The sequence below is a fragment of the Myotis davidii genome, unplaced genomic scaffold, assembly GCF_000327345.1.
Source record: "Myotis davidii unplaced genomic scaffold, ASM32734v1 scaffold750, whole genome shotgun sequence".
In the NCBI taxonomy this organism is placed as follows: domain Eukaryota; kingdom Metazoa; phylum Chordata; class Mammalia; order Chiroptera; family Vespertilionidae; genus Myotis; species Myotis davidii.
This window is the reverse complement of record NW_006282814.1, coordinates 1600221-1618485: the sequence shown is the minus strand read 5'-3', so window position 1 is coordinate 1618485 and position 18265 is coordinate 1600221. Positions and strand designations below refer to the sequence as shown.

The window sequence follows — 18265 nt, the reverse complement described above, 5'->3', positions numbered from 1 at the left end:
CTTTCCCTCCCAGACGTGGGGCAGCTGGACCAGCCCCTTGGAGCTCCAGCAGGGGCGGGCTTTAACCTTTTGTTCTGTCAAGAAAGTGTAACGAACACAAGGAATCCAGCTCCAAGATGACTTTTTAGGAGCTCTGCAGCTGATAGAACAGAACGTAGTGTCTCCAAGTGCAGCACTGTCGGCCCAGGAAAACCCGTTCTGGGCCTGCTGGTCGGCCACTAGGGGCTCACCTCTGCGGGCTGCAGGGTAAGTCACTGCTCAGAAAACTGCAGGAAGTCCTAATTCACCTGCTAAAGGAGAGGGGCTGGACCCATGCTCTCAATTGTCCCCAAAGCTGCCTGCCCTGGCAACAGCCTCCAAGACTAGAAGACACCCCAAATGGCCCATACAGCGAGGGGCCTGGCCCTGGATGCCAGCCCAAGGAGGGCACATTCATCTGGCAAAGCAACCTGATACCTTTTCAAAAATCTGAACACAGAGGAAACTGAAGAGAAGCAGAGTGGTGAAAGCAGTGGCTGGATGCCCTCCCCTGGCTAGGGTGGAAGTGTGTGCCTCCGGCGCCCTCTGGTGGCCAGCAGAACACAACAGCATGGTGTTGCCCTCCCCAAACATTTTCTTTTTAGCCATGAACAATCCTGTGACTAAAGCACCAAAATGCACATCCAGGAACGAGGCAGAAAGAGGCAGGTCCAGAGCACACCAGGGCCCCGTCTTGTTCCAGGGGCTGTGAGAAGGGGCCTGGAAGACCATCTTCACTTGATGGCAAGGCAACAGGTCACATGACTTACCCAAGACCACAGGTGACCTTGACCAACCTGGCAGTGTAATTTCTATTGAACAAATTTGTACAGAATGGAGGCACAATGCCAATGATGGGGATCAGGAGGTCATCTAGCAATCTGGGCAGACCTGGGTCCCGTCCTCAGCAGGGGCCTCTGCCCCCACCCCAAGCCCCAGCAGAATCCTCGTTCCTAGCTGAAGACAGCCATTGCTCAAGCACCTTGACCTCCCCGCTGAGTTCCGGAAGCCTGAAAGGGGATGCCAGGGAGTCTTCAGTGTAGGGAGGGTCTCTCCTGCCCCACTGCCTACTCAGACCTGAGCCACACAACAGGGAGCGCTCCCTCCACTCACCCCTCCACTCACAGCCTGCTTCTGGCCTGGCCAAGGTCATCTGTGGCCTCAAGGGTTTTCCAAGGCACATGATGGCTTGCGGACTTGGCTCCTCCTGGCCTTGATCTCTGCAGGAGGGAGGGCAGGCACTGGCTTTCTTCATCTGATCACATTGCAGCAAGAGAAGGGGCTCAGGTGCCCCGGGCTCAGGTGTCCGGAGACTGAGGTGCATGGGGCTCAGGTGCCCACGCTGATCACAGCATGAAAACTGATAGGCCTCAGGGTCAGCAGCCAGGAATAAACCCAGAGGCCAGCTTGATAAGGCTTCTCTGTAAGGTATCTTTGAGTTGCTGACAGTATTTTTAATCATTTCACACAGAGTCTGGAAGTAGAAAAAAAATAAGATTCCAAAGGTGGGAAGGAATGCTGCTCCCGGCTTCCAGAGGGGCTGGTCTCATTAGGGAGCAAGAGTAGCTGGGAGCCTGAGAAACAGCTCAAAGGCGGTGGAAAGTAAAGTAACAAACACAGAGCGTGTTCTGATTTCTCAGTCGCAGTGAGGCTTTGACAATCCCTTTGTCTGTTCTCTGCCACAACCTCCAGAAATCCGAAGTGACATGGGGGAGGTGGACACCCTTCTGGGTTAGTTCTCCTTTTCTGCCTGTCTGTTCTTATACACCTTCCGAAATTCAGTGGAAATTAATTTCTCAAAATGTATTCATCCAGGCTCCTCGGTGACCACCTCTGTGTCTCAGGGGCTGTGCACACAGAACAGAACCAGAAGGTGCTGCTGCGGGTGGGAAACACCACTGGCCAAGAAACCGTGCGTCTTGGGTTCGAATCTACCGCTAGCTGCTATGGTCATTTGATTAGATACTGACAGTTCAGGTGGGTGGGAAAGGGGGTGTTTTCACAGATATTGAGGGGTGTGGTCAGTCGTGGAATGGGCAGTGTGAGGGGAGGTGCTTGAGGCTGAGGCTTGGTGACTGGGCCAGTGGTAGGAGGAATCCAGAGGGCAAGTGGGTGAGGAGGAGGGATGACGGCAAGCTGCCTTCCACTTAGACGGGTGGGCTTGTGTTGCCTAGGGAATGTTTAAGTGGAGTTGCCCTGTGGGCAGTTAGATACTCTTTAAAGACTGTGTATTAACCAGGACATTTGATCAATGACAAAACGATTGCACTGGAACAGGCAAAGCCTTCATTCTGATGCTACCGGATGACAACTCTGGTTCTATGGGAACAGGCTGAGAGCTGCTGCCCTTTGGCTCCTTTCTCAGCACTGGCTGGACCCATAGAGACCTCACCCCGAAGGCTTGTGCTCAGCACAGCCCACCCCAGCGGGACGCAACCACCACAGCCATGTTGCCCGGCCTCTCCCACGTTTGAAATTCGACAAGATCCAGGCTTTCCGTAGGCACAAAGCCCACTGTGCCAGGCCATGTCAGCCTCCAGAATGCTAAGCCAAGAGTCAGGCTTGGGATCTTGTACACCAATTGCTTACACTCCTCCAGTCAACGCCTTACTGCACATGAGCACTCAATTCCCTTCCAAAGAGTGAAACTGGACTTGGATCTCTGCACAGCTGGGGTCCTGTGGCCACATCTCCCTGTCAGCCTGTGGCCACCATGTCAGAGTGAGGAGGACACTCGTGTGCCCCCTGGCCCCTGCTCCTTCTGGGTTTTACTCCCCTTCCTCTCCTAGTTCCAAGGGTCTGAGGAGCCCCAGTCATCGCCAAGTTTGCCCAAGAGTCAGAAAAGTCTTATTTCTGACAATAGAAATGAAAACAAGATGGAAAGCTGACCATGTGGCCAAAAGGAAATTCATAGGAAAAGGCACCCACCAGGGTTTCTTCGCTGGAGATGTGCAGGGAAGCTGTGGGCACCTGAGTGCCCACTCCCCCGGGAAAGACTCATGAGCTCCGGCCATTGGCATTTTACAGAGAGAAGGATGGAAGTTCCTTGCTAATTATCAAGTGAGGGAGATGCTAAAATGTACCTATGTGTTTTTATTTCTTTAATTTGGCTTAACTTTGCAATCCTTGATAGAAAGTAGAGATTGGTAAACAGCTGATACTTTATATTATTAAATAATTCTATTTTTATAGGAAAGGCATGAGAAAAGGAATTATAAGTCAAAACGTGAGGCGAGTGTAAGTATTGTCCCATCTCACCTACCCCAACCCCAATGGAAGAGATGTCTGAAACAAAAGAGAAGATGGACGGCCAGAGGACATGATGGCCTCAGCACGAAAAGACAGGAGACTGTTGAATTAAACAGTCTTTAAATAAACAAACTAGCAAATAAACGAGGGCTTGTGTGTGGTAAGTGCTTGAGAGAAACAAATAAATCAGGGAATATCCAGGGGAGTCTATCTGAGATAAAATGGTGAGGGAAGGTTGTCTTATTTGGAGTAAATCTAGCTCATTGGAAGGGATGAATGTAACCCTATAATCTTGACACCCGAACCAGATGAGCACACACAAATGACAGCAGCAAACACAATGACGACACTTCACTTAGGAGCAGTGACTGAAGAACCCTAAAAAAACTAGGTGCCCAAATCCAGCAATGCATTTCACAATTCCCATGTCAAGACCAAAGAGGGTTCATGCCAAGACATAACATCAGAAACATCTACCTATGTACTACCCCACAATAATGGACTTAAGAAAAAAACCACAGAATTATCTCAAAAGACACTGACGAAGCATTTGATAAAGTTCAATATCTACACACGATAAAAGTAATTAGGTAATTAATATGCACCAATTCCAATAGAGCAGAGGCTTGTTCTTTTAACTGATTTATGAACATATCCCAGATGATAAAAACAATGCCTGGATTTAGTAGCCATTAGGTACACATTTGCTTAGTGAATGAACAACAGAAGGAAGAAAGGAAGGAACCAGGCGGGCGGGAGGGGAGGGGAGGGGAAGGGAGGGGAGGGGAGGAAAATTCTTTAGACTGACAAGGGCAGTCTACTCAAAGCTTACATCCTTAATGGAACAAAACCTCCAACATTGCCTTTCTAGGTCGGGAACAAGACGAGGGCGCCCTCTCCTGGCCAATGCTCAAAGATGCCCCAGCCAGCAAGGTGGGATTAGAACGCTGAGGACAGGGACTGGAAGGCAGCAACAAAACTGTCCGTGTTTGCAACGCAGTTCCAGGAAAACGATTGCAACCACATTCCTCTCCCTGCAGCAATAACTATAGAGAAAAAGTAACCAAAAATTACATACCACTCACAACAGGAACTAAAACTAGACACTAGAAAGCAACCTAACAGGAAACAGAAGAGCTTTCTGAAGAGAATTTTAAAATTCTAACCAAGGACATCTTAAAAACTAAGTAAATGGAGCCTTATGCCATGCTCACGGATGTGATGACTTAATATTGAAAAATGTCAGCTCTCCCCAAATTAATCTATAAATTCAATGCAAATCTTACCAAATCCCAGAATATTCTCTCTCATTCTCTCTCTCTCTCTCTCTCTCTCTCTCTCTCTCTCTCTCTCTCTCTCTCTCTCTCTCTCTCTCTCCCTCATTGATAAAGTGAATCCAAAATCTGAACAAAGAAGAATGAGGATGTGAGAATAGGTGAGGCAACTTACCAACAGGAGAATCAAGAGGAAAGACTCACCCCACCAGAGGTTAGGACAGTTTCAAAGCCGTAATGACTAGCACAGTTTCTTATACAAGAAACACTAAACAGCGCACTCAATAGGACAGAGCTGATGGTGCAGAAACAGCCCAGGACACAGGGACTCAGTGTTAACAGGCAGAGCGTCAGCACCACCGAGAACAGGTGAATTATTTGGCAAACGGTGACCAAAAGATTGGCTCACTACATGGAGATGTTTAAAATGTTGGGTCTCTCCCTTAAATCATCTTCAAAAGTAATTCCAGGCCCGGCCAGCATGGCCCAGTGGTTGAGCACTGACCTATGAACCAGGAGGTCACTGCATGCAGCTGAAGACCAAGCCTTCGTCCCTGCCTCCCAGTAAAACATGCAACGTGCTTAATGTAACTGCTCAGCTAACTCCGCCTGCTTCTCTGTTTTCACACAACAAGCCTGGAGCTTAGTCCATGGTTAGCTCATGTACTTCCATTTATTAAACTTAGCCGTCCCTGCACTGTGCAGGGTGGGGTCAGACGTATGGCTGGATGATGGGATAGTAGTGAGACCACAGAAGGGCTGTCAGGAGCATGACCTCTCGGGCGGGAAAGCTCTGGCCCTGGCCTGGCTCGGGGTCCCGGGGGGTGGCCATCGGGGCTCCCGCAGGCGCCTGTGGGTGAGGAGGGAAAGCAGCCGCCCTGTGCTCACCGTGCCTTCCGGGTCCACTAGCAGCAGGTGCTTGGCCTGGCCGTCGTGCATGCCAGTGAGGACGAAGGAGCCCGGGCTGGTGGTGCTCCTCCTGACCAGGAAGTCCCCATCGCGCTTCAGCAGCCCCTCCGCCTCCTTCCTGCTCATCTGGCCTTGGTACCACAGCTCGGCTCTCAGCTCCTCCAGCATCCTGGCCTCCGGGGCTCTGGGAGAGACGGGGCTGATGCACTCCACGGAGGCCGCCTTGCTCAGCACGGGCCCCGCGGGCTGGTTCTTGAGAGCATCTTCAAAAGGTTCTGCCAACAGCGTTTGCCAGCAACACGTGGACCCAGGAAGAGCAAAGGATAAACAATACAGTGTGAGGGCAGAGAAGGCAAAGGCAACGCCACCGGAAGAAAGAGCCAGAGACAAATGACAGCTGATAATCTAATGAGATGAGTCATAACAAGCATTTGAGAGTACAGCCCAAATCCTGGTGTGACTCTGGTAAGCCTGCTTTCCCGAGGCAGCTGGGCACTGTGCCTTGTGCCAAGGGTTCAAGCACACGCAGGTCTCGCTGGTTAGAATGCCTATAGCTTAGCACGCCGCAGGAGGCCACGCATATTACATGCCGTCTACTTTCTCTGGAACGTTGGCTAGCCTCCAACAAACATGTTTGCTTCTGAATAGATACCTGCCAAACCGAAGGAAATACGCAAAGAAAAAGACAATTTGCAAGATTTTTATTTTGTGGGAGACCTAAACCCAACCCATCAAGCGTTTATTTCAAAACCTTTGTACCGGGTGAATTTTTAAAAGCAAATAAAACTGAGGTTAATTGGGTGCCTTTTGTGTGACTTGCCCCAGGCCAGGAGCCCTACCTTCCCTTGACCTTCGCTTGTCCCTGTGGGAAAAGGCTCTGTGTGAGTGTCTGAGAGTGAGCCTGACTTCGGCCCTTCAGAACAAACCTCTCACTGCAGGGCATCCGTCAATGGCAAGACTTCTGCTCTAACATCAACAAATAGCAGCAGCAAGCAAGTCAGCAGGCACGCCTGGGTTAATCTCAGGGTTTGATTTTCCAATAAGTAATTGGACAAACGCACTCTGAAAAATGAGGGGAGTGCTACACAAATGTCTGGTGTTATAATGACTGCGGGACCACATTGCCAACCCAGTCAATGCAAGCACCACACACCCCAAAGCCCAACATTATTCCTGGGACATGGTTCCTGCTCCACAAACATTCAACAAGTGATGTAAAATAAGGCCAACTTAGAAGATGGCCAGGCGTGAGGTGAATAAATGAAACCAAAATTAGGTCATTTGGGCACTCATTAAGTCATTTATATTTTTGGAGTGGAAAAGAAGTTAAAACTATTGATTAAATTTTTATTTTTTTACCCTATCTTTTTCCTGATTACCTGGAGTGTTGAAAATTTGTATTATACTCTTTCTACACCATCATCATCACCACCACCACCATCACCATTATCCTGTTATCACCATATATCATCATCACCACCACCATCACCATCATCACCACCATTATCCTATTGTCATCATCACCATTTATCATCATCTCCACCATCACCATCATCACCATTATCCCATTATCATCACCATTTACCATCATCATCACCATCATCGTCACTATGATCCCACTATTTTCATCACTATTTATCATCACCATCACCACCACCATCACCACCATCATCGCCATTGTTGTTCAGCTCTAGTGGTTAAAAGTAAACAACAGAGTGTTGCCTTTATTTTTTCACACTTTTCAATAGATACTAGCCTTCCAGGGCCCTCTCTTGTTTTTGCCGGGAGCAGGAGTAGAAATAGATGGATGAGAAAACGTTGGCTCTGGTTCTCATAGTTCTCATCTCAAACCCCAGGCCAATCTAACTACCCAGACCTGGGGCCAGGAATCACTGGTGAACTGACTCCATTAAACAAGTACAGCCACTAAAGTGCAGTTGTGAGCACTGTGAACACTGGGGCGGGGGCTCAGCGGCTCCACTTGGCTCTGCATCTTGGGAAAGCCACCTCACACCTCACGTTACTAAAGTGAAGGGATCGGGCTAGGTGACTGTGAAGGCGCCGCAAGCACTGAGATTCTAGTTCTTCTGGTTCTGGCCATCTTTGTAAGTTGGAATGGGAGTCCAGGATCCGTGGAACCAAAGTGGCGGGGAGAATTAGACCTCTGTTACCATGGTGCCGCCTAATCATAAACGCACTCAGTCCTGTCCTCATCACATGCAACATCACGGACAGCAGATGTCAAGCCAGCAAGGTTGCCTTTTACCAGCGGTAAAGTCACTTAACCTCTAGGTTTCTCTGTTCTCTCCTCTGTATAGTAAGGATAATAACAGCAATAGTGATGATAATACAGTCATGTGTCACGGAATGATGGAGATACTGTCTGAGAAATGTGTCACGAGGCTATGTTGTCATTGTATGAATATCAGAGGGCACTCACCCAATGCAGCTGGTACTTTCATACAATTGGCAGTGCCGTAGCTTTGTTTACAACCCACTGCATCACCACAAACACACAAGTGATGTGCTGCACTATGGGACACCAAAGACATCACTAGGTGACTGGAATTTTTCAACTGCATTGTAGTCTTGTGGGGCCACCATCACAAATGCAGCCGGTAGTTGATCCAAGTGTCATTCTGTGGCACATGACTGTAGTAATAATACCTGCCTGTAGTATCACTGCAAAATTAAATTAAATAATAAGTGCATAGCTGGTGGTAGAAAGTTGTTAAATGTTAATCTCCTCCCCTCTTTAGCCTTTAAATTCTCAAGGAATTTGAAAAAGAAATTTTGGGATACAAAACTTCTTTTTTAAATATATTTTTATTGATTTCTGGGAAGAAGGAAGAGGGAGAGATAGAAACATCCACGATGAGAGAGAATCATTGATCGGCTGCCTCCTGCAAGGCCCCCACTGGGCCCACAACCTGGGCATATGCCCTTGATCGGAATCGAACCTGGGACCCTTCAGTTCGCAGGCCGACGCTCTATCCACTGAGCCAAACCAGCCAGGGCGGGATATAAAACTCTTGTGAGCTAAGGAAGTTCTTTCAAAATTCCTTAAAAATGGCTTCCACTTCCATTAATTGGTTCATGGATGATTTAAGTTCACGATGTTTATGACAAACAGAAAGTCCTTGGCACACACCCTACTGCACTGCTATCTGAGTAGGTTCCTGCCTCTCTCTCTGTCTTCTGTGTGATCCGTGCACTTGTTACCAACTGCTAATACATAGTGCTGATTTCAGCTCCACGGAATAGAGGCGTGGCCTATTTTGTTTTTGTGTATATAGGCAAGTGAGTAGAATGGCATTTGACACATGTTAGGTGTTGAATAGAGTAGCGGGGAGACTTGCAGTGGTAGAGAAAGAGGGAGAATAGAGGAAAATGAGAGGGACGGCAAGCATGTGCCTGCATATGAGAAGGGTCTGCTGCAATTTCTTGCTCAACAGACGGAGAACTCTGTGAGGACATGGCCGTGCCGTTACCCTTTGGCATCCTTAGCAACTGCGACAATACTTGGTACACAATAGCCAAAGGCTATTTAAGTGAATACATAAGTGAGTGCATTTATTTATGTATGTTGTTTGTCTCAATACATGTGCAGTTCTTCAAGTGCTAAGTCAATGCCAAAAGGAGGGGGAAATTGCTTTGTCTCTGGACATAAGAAAGGGATGGACTCCCAAAGCAGAGGTTGGCCGAAGTTGAAAGCCTTGAGAAGCCAGTCATACCCAGAAAAGTGCCGCAAACCCAGCCAGCAGCAAATCCCGTGACCGCACAGATTTCCAATCAACGAGTAGAAAGCAACCTCAAAAGGAAAGAAAAGCGGGGTGAATGGAAACGCACTCATGTCAAAGAGGTCCTTCCTCGGGCTGCTCTCGGCGCTGCTGCCCGCAGCCGGCCCGGCCTGCGGCGGGAAGTGCGGGGCGTTCACGTAGGTGGGGGCTTCTCCCGTCGGGGCCGCCGGCGCCGTCCCTCCTGGCATGCTGGATGTGTCCAGGGACCCTGCAACAGAAAGTGAGCCCTCTTTCTTCTGATGCTAATGCTGCCCGCGCCTTGACAGTCACGCCACCCGGTCTCACACCCGGTCCTCCAGGTTAACACAGGGAATTCTCCCGGCAGCTCCCACAGTTCACATCTCCTCTCTGACCCCGTCACAGGCACTGCTGTGTTCTGGCCAGGACACATCCACACCCGCCTGTCAGGATGTGAGCTGCCAGCCCGTGCCGACGCCTGCCCCCGACGCCGGCCCGTGACGGGGCAAGGTGGAGCCCCAGGCGTGGGTCTGCTCATCCCGGTTACAGAGGCCCGAGATCGAACAACTGAGCAGAAGAGCACCAAGCTTCATTTTAATTGTCCTTTTTTCCTGTTAAGTGTAAGTGAATGTTTTGTAAATTAACTCCATTCCGGTTATGCAATGCAGGTGCTGTTACCGTTTTAGAAAGTTACTACCTAACGAACTGAGATGCGTTCCTACAAAACAGCCCAGTGCAGGCGTGTGATTGAGCCCGCGCCGCAGGCAGGGCCGGTGTGTACTGCCTACGTGGCCCACGACGGTGCCCACGATGGGCCAGCGTCCCTGCTGTGGCACCGGAGGAGAGCTGAAGGACGTCGCCCGATCACACCCGCTTGGGTCACTGCCTAATTCTTCCTACGGGATCCCTGACTCGAGCACATTTACACGTATGCTCTCCAGATGGCTTCTGGGAGCTCCCATCTCCTGGGAGAGGTCACCTTCCACACCCTGGGGCAGTCAGCCCAGCCAGCCGGTCAGCTCAGGGCTCTGGAGGAAGCGCTCCCCAGAGCCTGCTGCCGGGCTTTGGGTGGCACATCACCGTCTGCCTCATGCTGAGAACGCAAGTGTCCCTCCGCTTCCTTCAGGGCAGGCGCCCCAGCAAAGTCTGAACTGCCCCTCGTCTGCTCCCGTTCTGCACAGGCTCCCGCGCCCACAGGCTGGCCCTGGGTGCATGTCCTGCTCCAGCCGGGGCTCTCTGCAGCTCACACGTGTGTGGGCGTTGCAAACAGATCAGCCTGTAAAACGAATTTTACAGACTAATTTTTAAAAGGAGGAGATGAAAAGCCTAATGAACAGCCTTCCTGACCGCGACCCTTTGCTACTCACACAGTGGCAGGTGCGGAGCCGGGGCGTGGACGCGCACACCATGGCGGCACCGAAAGTTCATTTTAGGGGAATAGCTGCTAGCAAACTAACAAGAAACATTCTTAATTGTTTCATGAAAAAAGGTATTTATTGCTTTCAAATGAGAACTTGAAATTTATTAAGAATAATGAGTCTCAAGTTGTAGGCCAGGAACTTACGTACGGCTGATCTGCCCTGATGAACCTCTTGCGTGGTCTGTTCTTGATCTGGCCAGAGTAACACACAGAAAGAGACCTCGTTTTCTAAATAAACCTAACTTTTTTCAATAAAGTAGATATCTAATATAAATAATGTGTCTCCTTACATGTCTAGGTGTATACCTGTTATGTAAATACTTTTTTTAAAACTATCAAGAGAATTATTGTTTTACTTAATTTTTGTAAGAGGAGAAGCCTTTCAAAAAAATGTGTCTTTATTGTTGAAAGTATTACAGATGTCCCTCTTCCCCCCAGTGACCACCTCCAGCCATCCTTGTCAACCCCCCACGGGCCTACTGCACTATAGTCTATGTCCATGGGTTATGCATATGTTCATATCAGTTCTTTGGTTAATCTCTTCCTGCCTTCCCTTCCCTCAGAGATTCTACAGTCTGTTCCATGCTTCCATGTCTCTGGATCTATTTTATTCATCAGTTTAGTTTAGTTCATTAGATTCCACATATGAGTGAGATCATGTGATACTTGCCTTTCTCTGACTGGCTTATTTATTTTAGATGTCTGTGGGACAAAGATGAAAACATAGTAAAAAATTGCCTCTGACAAAATTATGACTTTAATTTGCGATATCCTTCCTATTCTGACACAGAGCCACGTGGTGGCTTCTGACAGGTGTCATGTTCAACTGACCAGACCAGCATGATGGGTCACCTTTCAGCTGGGGCATGCAACATGTGAAATTCTCTCACAAGAAGGGAATTTTAAAACGTTATTGTCATTACACAATGATAAATGGATCAATCCAATAAGAGGATATAACCCTTGTAAACAATTATGCACCCAATACATGAGCACCTAAAAATATAAAGCAAATATTTTTAAATCATTATTTCTTATTGGTACCACTTAATGTGAAGAAAACGTGCATTTTCCAAAAATGTGGGAAAATGTTCCATTTGCCTTATTGGGTCCAAATGTTAGGTTTAAACTATTTTACTATGCAAGCTTTCTGTCATATCTTGGCAGTAGTGATTCCATTTTTATTCTTCGGTATCCATAATCTTATCAGAATCAAAAACGTATGCCTTGAGATCATTGGACAGCTCCTCCTCCAACATTTTAAAAATGTGCAATAAGGTTATTGTGCTGGTAACTAAATAACAGTAATAATATGGGAGAGGATTAAGAGGACATCTAGGCTGATGGCAAAGAGGTTCAACGGTGCGGACATAAAGGGAGAGATTGACAGTTATACAGTCATAGTAGGGGAATTTAACACTCCACTGACATCAATGGACAGGTCTTCCATATGGTGAACCAACAAAGAAACAGTGGCCTTAAATGACACACTAGATCAAATTGATTGAAATTATGTTTTCAAGAGCATTTCACTCCAAAGCAGCAGAATATACAGTCCTCTCAAGTGCACATAAAACAATTTCCAGGATAGGCCACATGGTAGGCAAAAAAATAAGTCACAGTAAATTTAAGAAAACTGTAATCTGCCTTGACTGGTTTGCAGACTAAAGGGTCCCAGGTTCGATTCCGGTCAAGGGCATGTACCTTGGTTGCGGGCACATCCCCAGGAGGGAGTGTGCAGGAGGCAGCTGATCGATGTTTCTCTCTCATCGATGTTTCTAACTCTCTATCCCTCTCACTTCCTCTCTGTAAAAAATCAATAAAATATATTTTTTTAAAAAAGAAAAGAAAACTGTAATCTTTCAAGTACCTTCTCTGACCACAATGGTAAGAAATCAGAAATCAATTAAAAGAAAAAAACTGAAAAACACACAAATACATGGAGGCTAAATAACATGTTACTAAACAATAAAGGGTTAACAGTGAAATCAGGGAGGAAATCAAAAGACACCTGGTGACAAATAAAAATGGAAACACAACAACCCAAAATCCATGGAATGCAGCAAAAGCAGCCCTAAGATGGAAATTCATAGGAATACAGACCTAACTCAAGAAGCAAGCAATCTCAAATAAGCAATCTACTCTTATACCTACAGGAACTAGAACAACAAACAAAGCCCAAAGTGAGTAGAAGGAAGGAAATAATAAAGATCATATCAGAAATAAACAAAATAGGGTCTAAAAAAACAATAATAAAGATAAATGAAACCAAGAGCTGGCTCTTTGCAAAGATAAACAAGATTTATAAACCTTAAGCCAGACTCATAAAGAAAAAAGAGAGAGGACCCAAATACATAAAATCAGAAATAAAGGAGGAAAAGTGACAGCAGACATCATAGAAATAAAAAAGAATTATAAGAAAATATTATGAACAATTATATGCCCACAAGTTGGACAACCTGGAAGAATTGGATAAATTCCTAAAAACATACAATTTCCAAGACTGAATAAAAAAGAAACAGGAAATCTGAACAGACCAATTACTTCCAACAAAATCAAAACAGTAATTAAAAATACTCCCTACAAACAAAAGTACTAGACCTATGGCTTCAATGATGAATGTTACCAAATATTCAAAGAAGAATTAACAACTGATTTTCTCAAACTATCCCAAAAAAATTCAAAAGGAGGGAAGGTTCCCAAGCTCATTTTATGAGGCCACCATTATCCTGATTCTAAAACCAGACAAAAAACATTACAAAAGGAGAAAATTATAGAGCCATATCCCTGATGAACATAGATGCAAAAATTCTCAATAAAATATCAGCAAACCAAATTCAGCAATACAATAAAAAGATCAAGTGGGATTTTTCCGGGATACAATGTTTGGCTCAATATCTGCAAATCAATTAATTTAATACGCCACATAAACAAAATGAAGGGTAAAAATCATAAGACCATATCAGTACATGCAGAAAAAGCGTTTGACAAAATCTGGCATCCATTTATGACAAAAACTCTCAGCAAAATGGAAATCAAGGGCGTATACCTCAACATAATAAAGGCCATATATGACAAACCCATAACTAACATCATACTCAATGGGGAAAAGCTAAAAGTGTCTTCCTTAAGATCAGGAACAAGACAGTGTTGTCCACTTTCACCACTTTTATTCAACATAGTATCAGAAGTTCTAGCCACAACAATTGGATAAGAAAAATAAATAAAAGGCATCCAAATTGGAAAGGAAGAAATAAAACTGTCACTATTTGCAGATGACATGTTACTACATATAGAAAACCCTAAAGATCCTACCAAAAAACTATTAGAGCTGATAAATAAACTCAGTAAAGTAGCAGGATACAAAATTAATAATCAGAAATAAGTTGTATTTTATATACCAATAATGAACTATCAGAAAAAGAAACTAAGGAAACAATCACATTTACAGTTACATTTTAAAATACCTAGAAATAAATTTAACCAAGGAGGTAAAAAAAAAAACAAAACCCTATAGTTAGATAATTACAAGGCATTGAAGAAAAAATTTTGAATTGGATACAAATATATAGAAGCAAGTACCATACTCATGGATAGAAAAAAATTAACATTGTTAAAATGTCCATACTACTCAAAGCAATCTATGGATTCAATGCAATCCCTATCAAAATTCTAATGACATTTTTCACAGAACTAGAACCAAAAAATCCTAAAATTTATATGGAATCACAAAGGACTCTGAATAGCCACAGCAATCTTGAGAAAGAACGAAGTTGGAGGTATCATGTTACCTGGTATCAAACTATACTACAAGGCTTTAGTAACCAAAAGAACTTGATACTGGCATAAAATCAGCCATACAGATCAATGGAACAGAACAGAGAGCCCAAAAATAAACCCAAGCCTATATGGTCAATAAATATATGACAAAGGAGGCAAGAACATACAAAGAGGTAAAGACAATCTAGAAAATTGTACTATTGGTGGGATTGCAAATTGGTACAGTCACTATCAATAAACGATGTTGGGAAAGTTGGACCGATACACGCAAAAAATGAAATGAGACTACCTTTTTATACCGTATACAAGAATAAACTCAAAATGAATTGGGGATTTAAATGTAAGACTCAAAATCATAAAACTCCTAAAGAAAACATAGACAATAAACTCTGACATTGCTCTAGTAGTATTTTTTCTGATATATCTCCTCAGGCGAGGAAAACAAAAGAAAAAATAAACAAATGGGACAAGTTTTTGTACAGAAAGGAATTCATGAACAAAACAAAAAGATAACCTACTGAATGGGAGAAGATATTTGCTAATGATACATCTGATAAGGAGTTAATGGCCAACATTTATAAAGAACTCATGCAACTCAACACCAAACAATAAACAATTCAATTAAAAGATGGACAGAGGACCTAAATAGACACTTCTCCAAAGAGGACATACAGATGGTCAACAGACAAATGAAAAGATGCTCAACATCAATAATAGAAATGCAAATTGAAACCACAATGAGTTATCACCTCACATCTGTCAGAATGGCTGTCATCAATAAATCAAGAAACAAGTGTTGGCAAGGATGAGGAGAAAATTGTACTATTGGTGGGATTGCAAATTGGTACAGTCACTACGGACAACAGTATGAATGCTCCTCAAAAAATCAAAAATAAAACTACTTTTGATCCAGCAATTCTACTTCTGGGTAGCTATCTGAAGATCCAAAGCACTAATTCAAAAATATATGTGCAGCATATGTATTTTCAGCACAATTTACAATAGCCAAGAATTGGAAGCCACCTGAGTAATCACCAATACATGAGTGGATAAAAAAGTTATTACCAATGGAATATTACTCAGCCATAAAAAAGAATGAAATCTACCATTTGCAATCACATGAATGGATCTAGTGAGTATTATACTGAGTGAAATATGTCAGACAGAGAAAGACAAATACCATATAATTTCACTTATATGTGGAATCTAAAGAACAAAACAGAAACAGACTCATAGGTACAGAGAACAGACTATTGGTTGCCAGAGGAGATGGGCGTTGGAGAGCTGGGTGAAAGAGGGGAAGGGATTAAGTACAAACTGGTAGTTACACAATAGCCAAGGGGATATTAAGCATAGCACAGTCAATAATATTATAACAACTAGCATTTGGTGCCAGGTGGGCACCAGACTTATCGAAGGAAATACTTTATGAATCATGTACTTGTCTAACCACTATGCTGTATACTTAAAATAACACTGAATGTGAACCATAATTGAAAAATATAATTTTTAAAATGTAATTTACTCCCAGGAGAAATGGCTACAATAAGGGAAAACCTTAACATTAAATTTATGTTTAAAGAAATGGTTAAATTTATATACATAGAAGCATAAATTGGATCTTAATTCATTTGTCACTCCACCTCAGCCGTTGCCAAACTACGGCCCGCGGGCCGGATCTGGCCCATTTGAAATAAATAAAACTAAAAAAAAAAAAAAAGACCATACCCTTTTATGTAATGATGTTTACCTTGAATTTATATTAGTTCACACAAACACTCTATCCATGCTTTTGTTCACGCCCTCTGGTCCAGTTTAAGAACCCATTGTGGCCCTCGAGTCAAAAAGTTTGCCCACCCCTGCTCCACCTCCTTTAGACCCTGCAGAGTGAGTAGCCAGAGGCCTGGAGCTAGTGAAGGAGTTATAGATGTGCCTGAAGGGGGAGAAGTTTAAAATGAAAAGAAACCTTTAAAACACACAAAATACACACACACACAAACTATAATAATAAAAGTGTAATATGCAAATTGACTGAATGATTGAACAACAGAATGACCGTCTGGACAACCTTCCAAAAGACCACACTATGACACGGCAGCCAGGGGAAGGAAAGCCCCGATAGGCCCTGATCACTGGCCAGGCCTAGGGACCCTACCCAAGGGGTCCAGGACTGTGAGAGGGAACAGGTTGGGCTGAGGTACACCCCTGCAAGCCCCCAATGCACGAATTTTGTGCACTGAGCCTCTAGTATATATATGTGTATTTTGTGTGTTTTAAAGGTTTATTTTCATATATATATGTGTGTGTGTGTGTGTGTGTGTGTGTACAGAGCTGTCTATAGAATGGGGACTTATGTTAGCAATTAGTTATCAGTTGTGAGTGAATTATTTTTAATGTGGGTGCAGGAGCATGCTCACTGGTTTGATAAGAGGTGGCAGTGTTCTCTACATGTAGCTTGGGCCGGGGAGATGCATCTGGAGCCCTTCTGCCTCCAGTAGCTGCCACTCTCCTCCTGAAGTTGACCCTGGAGCAGGTGGGGTGTGGGGAGGGCAGGAAGAGAAGACTGCTACTAGCTCCTGTGAGGAACCACTGGGCTCAGCCCCGCTGGGGAGCTCAGGGACAGCATGAAACACCTGAGTCTCCCAGCCAACTCCCTTTTGAAATGGGTGGGGGTGTCCTTGGGGAGGTCAGTTCCTCAGCCCTCCTGGCAGTAAGTGCTAAAGGATAGGAACCGGTCCTGTTGCCAGGGGAGCCACCATTGACGTGTGGCACCCCCACAGCCCCTCACTTTATATCTTCCTATGATCTGGGCAGGAATCTGCAGCCCTCCCCCTGCCCCCCCCCCCCCCGCCTCAGCAGACTTTTGCAGTATGTTTTCCTGCCCCTCCACAGGAGATGAAGTGCCACCAGGGAGATGTTACTTTTGTCATGGGTTTTTTTAACAGGGAAGTGCAAACCAACTTTATATGTAATGCCCACAAACTGGAAACAAATATCAGTCAACAAGTAAACACAGTGTAGGAGATTCACACAATGGAATACTAGTCATCAAGAAAAAGGAAAAAACTATGGATACGCGCAGCGACAGGAGTGAATCTATAAATAGTTTGTTGAGTGAAAAGAAGTCAGATGAAAAAGAATGCATATGTATAAATGATATGTACATAAAACTCTAGAGAGAGGAGAAACCAAGATGGCAGCATAGGTAAACACCGGAAATTGCTGCCTCCCACAACAACTTCAAAAATACAACAAAAAGACAAAATGGACATCATCCAGAACTACAGGAAGGCTGGCTGAGTGGAAATTCTACAACTAGAAGGGAAAAGAAAAGCACACGGAGACTCAGAGGAGCTGCGGAAGTGAAGTGCAGAGGTACAGAGGCTCAAGCGCACGCGGAAAAGGGCTGGCACCTGAGGACACAGCTGTCTTTTTGAATTGGGAGGGAGTCACAGGCTCTCGACTGCTCTGAACTCCGGTTCTGGGAAGTCTCTGGGGACCCAGGACTCATACGGGGAGAAACTGGACTGTCTGGCAGCAGGCAGAACTCTGAACTTGAGGGCAGCTTTCCCTCAGAGGTGCTTGCAGCAATTACTGAGACACTGAGAATCGGGGCCCTTTAGGGCAGGGCTGAGGATCCGCCACAGATGCTTGCTCCACCCTTTGATTCCCTGAGACCCCGCCCCAACCAGGCTGTGGCAGAGGCTTTTGCATATGAATGCCCTGGCCCTTTGAAACCTGAAAATTACCTAACAAATTGCAGCTGGGCCAGACAGACCCAGAAATTCCAAGAGAAGGCCCAAGGCCCCACAGCAGCTTGCATTGCTTCACAGCTGGGCCTCATCTGGGCACCTCCA

The 18265-nt window shown here is 45.1% G+C and overlaps 1 protein-coding gene across 1 annotated transcript in view; it reads right to left on the bottom strand.

The window, feature by feature from the left end:
* Positions 1 to 18265, bottom strand: part of SHC3 (SHC (Src homology 2 domain containing) transforming protein 3) — a gene marked incomplete at its 5' end in the record, with an annotated part of 62159 nt that overhangs the window by 13344 nt on the left and 30550 nt on the right. The window contains 2 exons of the mRNA XM_006753234.2: positions 5430 to 5725; positions 9300 to 9458. Of these exons, the coding sequence (XP_006753297.1) occupies positions 5430 to 5725; positions 9300 to 9458 (455 nt within the window). The remainder of the gene's footprint in view (positions 1 to 5429; positions 5726 to 9299; positions 9459 to 18265) is intronic.